Below are 8175 nucleotides of genomic sequence, written 5' to 3'. Positions count from 1 at the left end.
GCTGGGCATGGAAATGCTACTTGCCAAATGACCCCATATATCTTAGAAATTGGCTGAATTTCTTCTAATATTCTCTCAAGGTCCTCGCTGAGTCACTCCCATAAATGATGGATCTTAATGGTTCCGAATATCTCTAAAGCCTTTATGTGAAACCATCTCCCTTTTTAACTCCGTGATTCACTCCACTCTAGGATACAGAGGCAGCAGGAATAGGCCAACTCCCATTCTCCAATCATAAAACCACATCACAAGAGCAGCACACGGCCATGATGAACTATTAGAAGGCTTGGAACTCATCTAAGAAGTTTAGACGGCTGATTCTTCTGAGACCCTGTCACTTTCAGGCTCTCTCGTGAGGACTGTACTCATTAATCACCCCAGGTAAGAATGGACTCATCTGAAGGCACCCGACCGAAATCAACAACAAGAGAGAACATGAGGCTTCCAGTCTGATTGATCCGAATTTAAACCTCACCTCTGCCATTCCATGGCACTGTAACCTTAGAACAAGCTCTCTCTGCATTTTAGCTTGAGAGTTATATGCTCATTTGGGATTGTTATAAAGATAAGAGGAAATGAGAAATGTGGGAGCAGGTAGAGATGTAGACTAATATGGGGCGTAGTCACTGTACATCTGCAAGAAAGAAGGCACCAACAGATTGGCCTGGAAGCATGAAGATGTGAGGGCAACCAGTGTTATCTTGCCATCCATCACACAGCACCCAGGGTACCTGATTGTCCTGGTGTGCTTTCGAGTGTAAGGAGAAATGACCTTGAAGAGCAGTTCCATGGCTCCATTAATTCCCAGCATGGCACCTGTGGTCACTGAAGACAAAATGTTCAGTAGTCAGTAGCTATTGTCATAAGAAAATGTGTTAATACAATTTGGATTTCATCACTGACAACTTCAAGGGGGTTAACATATATCAATGAAAAATAAAACAAAACTGAAAAAATAATAAACCTCTTTCAGCAGCCTAGTAAGTGGGGTAGCTCTTTCTTGATTGGCCTCTATTAGAATACCAACAGAAGAATGAGTCCTTGTGCTCCAAGGTAAACTAGCCTGGGAATGTCTCCCTTTTCATTCAATGGAGGTGGGGGATGGGGAACGTGGTATTAAAAGGTGGTCATAGATCTGAATGACAGAAAGTGTAGGGGCCAGATAAACAAAAACTTGTAGATGTCACTGCCATCTTCCAGGATGCCCCAGCTTCTTTCCAATATGGTCCACACCCCTTCTCAATTCTGCTGAATTTGAGAAGAGCCCAGAAGAGGAAGCCAGGAGATGCAGAAATGTATGAGGGACAAGGAAGTGAAAGGAAGAAAAATGTTCCTCTAATAAAGTGACTCCTCTCTTTCTTCCATTGGAAAGGTGCTTTGGAAAGGGTAGATGTAGGGCTCCTTGGTACTTTAGGCCTGACTTATTCTGGGAAAATAAGTGGGAAAAGGGCATCTCAAAGAATCAAAGAAAAGAACAAGTGTGTCTTAGATTGACTATTTCGGGCCTCAGGAGAAAAACACAGTATTGTCTCTCAGACAGAGACTATAACCAATGCCTTGACTGTTGCAAGGAGTTATAATGCTATAAGGAGTACATGTTCCTCTGTCTGTACTCCTACTAAGAAGAGCACAAATTAACTTGAAGGATGCAGGACCTGGTGGTGGCCATCAGTCTTCACATTTTTATAGTTACTAATTTAGTCTTTACTTACAAAGTGGAAAATAACACTAGAATAACAATTTTGGCAAGTGGTTCAATAAGAATTAAGGAATTAAGTAGATTTAGCAAAAATATAAGTTTTAATTCCTCTGATTCTAACATGGAAGACTAGACTTGTTATGAGGAGAGGATAACAAAAGAAACATCATTGGGCTCACAATTACTGGGTGGCTGCTCAACATGGCCATCTGGCTGTTGACAACAAGTTCATTGGCTATCATAAACCCACTATGGCTATAGCCAATTTAATCAGAAGGAAGTAGCTGTTCAGAAAGCTTCCAGAAGCAGTCAATGGTGGCTCACGACTCACCAAGGAAACAGAACACACAGGTTATTTGGACACTGTCAGCCTTTCACCAGGAAATGCAATGTACAGAGGCACCATGACCTTATGAGACTGCTAGTTGGTATAATAAATGTAAGTAAGCATATAACCCAACTGGTTATGTTCTCACACCCACACACAAACTGAAGGCTTTCTCAGAGCTAAATTGATACTAAATTGCTAGATATTCATAACCATGGCATATATGTTCTAAAGAAAGCAAGTCACTTGGCCTTTAGGAAACCAAAAGATACGTAAAGTCTTGTACTGTTTCCAAGCACCAAATTGGCTGGCATGCTTTTAGGCTACTCATTAATGGCAGCTGTCTTTCATAAAAGGCCACACTTCCCCCTTTTATTATTTAGGAAATGGGTTTGTACAGATTCATTCAGATATTACCAAATGCTCTCTGGTAGTCTTTGTTTGAGAGAGAGTTACAGAATCAGAGACAGAGAGACAGTGAGAGACAGAGAAGACACTATCTGTGAACAAAGAAATTATTCTGGAGGAAAACTGTCTCTTTATATATCCCCCATGTTTATTAAGAGAATACAACAGTGAAAACTGAGATACTGATCCAGGCATAGTGGCACATGACTACAATCCCAGCTTTTGGGAGATGGAGGCAGGAGGATATGGAATTTAAAGTTATCTTTGACTACCTGGTGAGTTTGAGGGCAGTCTGGGGCTACAGGAGACCCTATGTCTAAAGTAAAATAAAAATGAGTAAAATTGGGATACTTCAGGAGTTCTTAGGATATCTGGAGAATCTACATAGATACACACCTATGTGTGCTCATCACACAATTTCAAAATATTAAAGAAGAGAGTAGGGTGAGGAAAGGGCGGCTGCTGAGGTATGGTCTTACTATGACCTGATCTTGTTTATCACATCTATGAGATCTGCTGAGGGTTGAATGCATTCCCTGAAATGCATTTTAAAGCCCTAATCCCTATGACCTAAAGAAGTAATTAAGGTACAGGAAGTGGATGGGGAGGTGAGCTGGAAGGAGGAGGGAGAAGGGAGGGGGTGGGGAACTGGGATTGGTATGTAAAACTAAAAAATGTTTTAAAAATAAAAAAGAATTATAGAAAAAAAAAGGGAGGCTACTGGAGGACAGATATAATCTAGCCCACCTTGTGTCTGTCATAAAGAAAATATAAGCAAAGAAAGAGACTAAGGTTGTGCAAGCCCATAGGAAAAACCATGTGGGGACACAGCTAGATGACAGAATCTTCCAAAGACCACAGGGACTGGATATAGAAGCAAGCCTTGCCAACATCTTGATCTCAGACATCCAGCCCTTAGCACTGGAAGAAAATTAATTCCTGTTGTTTTAGTGAGACAAAACCTAGCAGATTAACAGTAATAATTATTGGTGCTATAATTTTACAAGGTAAGAAAAAAAAATGAGGTTAAGCAGGTCAAGTACCCATGTTCCATGACTCATAAGAAATAGTATTGGAGTCAAATTCAGGGCTCCCTGGCTCTAAGCCCACATTCTTTCCCCTACAGAGTATATTACATCTAAATAATTGTCACTTTTATTCCCCAGGAAGGGAGCTCAGAAAGGAGAAATGAAAGTCTATGCTCATTACATGTGAGATGGGAGGTATAGAATCTAATCTATTAATGAAAAGTGCCTCTGCATGGAGTAGAATTAACATGATTTTTGGAATTTTAAAGCCAGCCTTCAGGACTTTTTATCAGTATAAATTTAAGTAATTATGTCACTCTTCTAAGCTGCTGGCTTTTCCTTTGCTGAAATATAAAAATGTAGATCTAAATACACAATTATTGTGATAATTAAAAATAGTTAAGTAGATGCTTAATAACTATCAGCTAATATGTTCTGATGCAATCACCAGAGAGAGGATTTGTTGGGAAGGATCATGAGGTTAGACAAAAAAATCAGTTAGGATTTTGTTATATCTGTGAGTAGCTTCATGGAATTAATAAGGACTATTCTTTGTTTTAAAGTGTGTGCATGTATATGCACAGATGTGTGAATGGATCCACATGCACTTGATTGAGGAAGCCAGGTGTCAGCCACAAGAATGCTGTCTACTTTAAGACAGGCTTTCTCATTGGCTTAGACCTCACCAATTATGCTATACCAGCTAGCCAGAAAGTTCCAGGGTTCCTCTTGTCTCTACCTCCCAAGCATTGGAATTACAAGTGCATATCACCATACTAGCATTTTTATGTGGGTTCTCAAGCTCATGCTCAAACCCCAAGTGTTTCACTGCCTGAGCTATCTCCCCAGCCATTACAATGTTTTCTTTTTTTAAAACAGATGTAACACATAATGTTATGAATATGTCGAGATCTAAAGAAAGTCTTTCTCCTGCCATAGGATTTCTTTATCTGCTAGTACTGATAGAGAAACTTGGAATGCTGTAACACAAATCAGAGGGAAAACCGAAGCCAATACCTAGGAACTAGATCAAGAGCTCTACCTGACCCAGGCAATAAATACAATTTCTGGCCTCCACAGCCTCTGGATTATCAGGTTTCTTTCTGTCTGAATGGGACCACATGCATGCTCCATGCAAACCCTTGCTCCCCCACACCACTACATGGTTTCCGGGTGTCCCAGTCTGGTCTGGAACTTACCACTGGAGGCAAACACACGCATTGCCCAAAGACAGTGCAGGAGATTCTGGCTATGAGACAGGTTTTTCCTAGCCAGAATCAAGGTCACATCAAGTGCTTCTAATTCCAGTGCCTTCTGTCCAAACTTCTTATCTAGAACACAAATACATCTCTCTTAATTATGTCTCACATTCATTATAAAGGTTTTGGAAGAGAAGGAAAATGACAGGGGAGGGCAATTATAGACAAAGACATTTTTTAGCCTCATTAAAAATACTCTAAATATGCTCCCATTGGAACCAAATGCATCAAAAGGTGAAGTCTGGATGCACTTATTGACATGAAGGATATGGGTTCTAAGAATGTAAGCATTTGACTCTATAGACACCCCTGGTCATTTTCATATGTATCCATGTCTTTAAGACAAATCTGAGGTGAAGAAAACAACACAGCATTCTAATGCAGTAATTTAATAGTTGTTTGTTTTGAGACAGGGTCTCTTGTAGCCCAGTCTGGCCTTGAACTGACTATGAACTTCTGATTCTCCTGCCTTTATCTCCCAAGTGTTAGTATTCCAGGTGTCTATCACCACATCCATGTGGAAAGATGGGTCAGTGGGTAAGAGGTCTTGCTGTGGAAACAAGAGGAACTTAGTTCAGATCCTCTGCAGCACTGAACACAGCTGTGTGTGGCTGTACTTGTAACTCCAGCACTGTAGGGAACAATAGTAAGAGGATCCCAGCAGCTCACTGACAAACAATTCCAACAGTGAGCTTTGAGCTCAATGAGAGATTCCATCTCAAAAAGAATAAAGTGGTGAGAAATTGAGAAAGACACCCAATATCACTGTCTGGGTTTCTACATATACATGTGTAAATGTACATACATACATGTGAATACATGGACACATGCATATAACACATACACACATATAAAGAATACACATATAAAAGAACAGTAACTTGGTAATCACTGACTTTGAATGTCTTTTATCATTTGACTGATAGTCCCTGACCCCATATGATAAGGATATAACCTAATACTTCATTTCTTCCTAAGAACTCTAGAATTAAATTCTATGCTTCCATTATAGACATAAGGGCACCATGGTTCATAAACCTTAAGTAACTTGACCAGGGTCAAACAGCTAGTGAGCATCAGGGACTTGAAACCAGCCTGCATTGTGTGACAGGGGGATATAGCAGGTCTCTACTGTCTTCATAGAGTTCACTTAGCCCACTCAGCTTTGCTGACTTTCCCCCTTCCTTCAGGTTTCAGCTCAAACGTCACTCTCTCTAACCATGCCCCCCTAGGGTAGCATCAATATTTCTCTTCCTTGAAGCACTCAGCATGGTCTGCTACCATCCAGTTAATTATTTGCTGACCAGCTGACCTGCCCTACTTGGAACAGAAACTGTGTGAGCAGACTCCTTTACTGTCTTGGTCACAAAGATGTTTGCAGTGTGGAAAACAGAGCATGAACAATTACTAAATGAATGTTGTTAGTTATACTGGGATATATTCATGCAGGTGCTAACTAATGCCTATTTCTCAGTCCATCTGTAGAATGCTGATGAACCTGAAGTAAAGGTATAAACAGTTAAACCTCTGGCTTCAGCTGCTGGCAGTGAACATCAAAGGGGCCTGAGCTTTTCAGTTGTGACCGACATGATATTCAACATGCAGTTTAAGCTTAACTGTGAAAGTGTTTTTGCAAAGTATGTATGAACTCTAAATGCTTAGATTATTCAACCCTGCTCCAGGAAGTTCCAGCAACGTAAGGTGTTTCAGGATCCTCCAGGTGGAAAGAAATATCCAGAAGCTCTATTACTATGAGACTTATCATAGTAGGTTGAACTAGCAGTGCCCTACACACACACACACACACACACACACACACACACACACACACACACACACAAACACACACACACAAATCCATTTCTACCCAGACATTCAAGATGGCATGTTATGCTGGGCATTGGTGGGGCATGCCTTTAATCCCAGCACTCAGGAGGCAGAGCAGGTGGATCTCTGAGTGTGAGGCCAGCTGGTCTACAGATCAAGTTCCAGGATAGGCTCCAAAGCAATGCAGAGAAACCCTGTCTGGGGGGGCGTAGAAATGTCATCGTATTTGGAGAGTTTTATAGGTCGAATTGGCTAAGAAGGGATCAGACAGGACAGACTGGAACCTAAACGTAATGACTGATACCCCTGGATGAAGAGGAGAGGACACACAAAGTGAAAATATGGAGAACACTCAGTGAATACAAAGATAGAGATGGGAGTGATGTATCTATGAATCAAAAGAAAAAGAGAAAGGAAAGAAGAGGGGGAGGGAGAGAGGGGGAAGGAGGGATGGAGGGAGGGAAGTAGGAAAGGAAGGAATGAAGGGAGGGAGGGAGGAAGGAAGGAAGGAAGGAAGCAAGGAAGGAAGGAAGGAAGGACAATGTTTTTGGCAGCACTAGGAGAGAAGCAGAAAACAGAACTCTCAGGATCTCCAAAAAGACCCTACCCTGACAGTACTTGGTTTGGGACTTATAGACTCCAGAAGTATCAAATTATATTTATAGTGCATACTGACAAACTGACTATGGCAATTTGCTATGATAACACTAAAAATCGAATACACAAGTATGGTCAGACTTGGTGATGCATTATCTATAAACCCAGCAGTCAGGAGTTCAAGACCATCCTTTGCCATATAGTGAGTTCCAGAACAACTTGGCTACATGATACTGCTTCCAAAACAAGAGAAAAAAAAGCTAATGCACATTCCTAGGAGATGTATTTCCTAAAACTGTTTCATTTTGTGTAAGGGTTTAAAGTGCACTGTAGTCACTCCCATCTCTTCTGACTTATGATCAATGATTTTGCAGCCCATGTCAACTATGATTACAACTATGCATTATCCATTCATTTCTAAGCACCACATCTTTTACTGCCTGGCATCTGTATACTTTTTAATTTACCTTGCCAAGCATTATGGTGTATACCTCTTACCCCAATATGCAGGAAGCTAAGACAGAAGAAATGTAGTAAAAACTGAGGCCACCCAGAGCAACACAGTTTGAAGCCAGACTCTGTGCTTCAAAATAAAAATAACAAAAAGTAAAATCACCTCCCCTGTAAGACTGGCCCTGCTATCACCAAGGCACTTGAGGCATCCTTTCTGCCTCCCCACCAGGGCTGCCCCAACTGCTGTCAGGGAACAACCCCAGTGTATGCTGTCAGTCATCAATTAGGCCTTGAAGTGTTATTACCTCTTAGGCCAACTTTGGCCATCAGCCTGAAGAGAGGCAGGAGGATGTCATAGTCGGGAGAAGCTGACCTTGCTGTGTCCACCAGAGTCTGCAGAAGGGCTTCGCTGCCACCCTTATCGATCATATAGTAAATCCTCCGGTCTGTGCCTGGGAGGAAACCAGAGGCAAGATGAGCCACAAAGTGTATCCCTTCTCCCTAGAGCAGACCTCAGCCCTAAAGGTCAGAGACAAAGCAAAGGTTCATTCAGTTCACCACAGAAACACAGGCTGG

The 8175-nt window shown here is 41.4% G+C and overlaps 1 protein-coding gene across 1 annotated transcript in view; it reads right to left on the bottom strand.

Annotated features, from left to right (window-relative positions):
- Positions 1-607: 607 nt before the first annotated feature.
- Agbl1 (AGBL carboxypeptidase 1) overlaps positions 608-8175 on the bottom strand; it is a 63238-nt gene continuing 55670 nt past the window's right edge. The window contains exons 3-5 of the mRNA XM_051206580.1: positions 7905-8051; positions 4663-4794; positions 608-825 (exon numbers count right to left, since the gene is read on the bottom strand). Coding sequence (XP_051062537.1) covers positions 608-825; positions 4663-4794; positions 7905-8051 — 497 coding nt within the window. The remainder of the gene's footprint in view (positions 826-4662; positions 4795-7904; positions 8052-8175) is intronic.

This window comes from Phodopus roborovskii, unplaced genomic scaffold, assembly GCF_943737965.1.
Source record: "Phodopus roborovskii unplaced genomic scaffold, PHOROB, whole genome shotgun sequence".
In the NCBI taxonomy this organism is placed as follows: Eukaryota; Metazoa; Chordata; class Mammalia; order Rodentia; family Cricetidae; genus Phodopus; species Phodopus roborovskii.
This window is presented reverse-complemented; position numbering and strand designations above follow the sequence as displayed.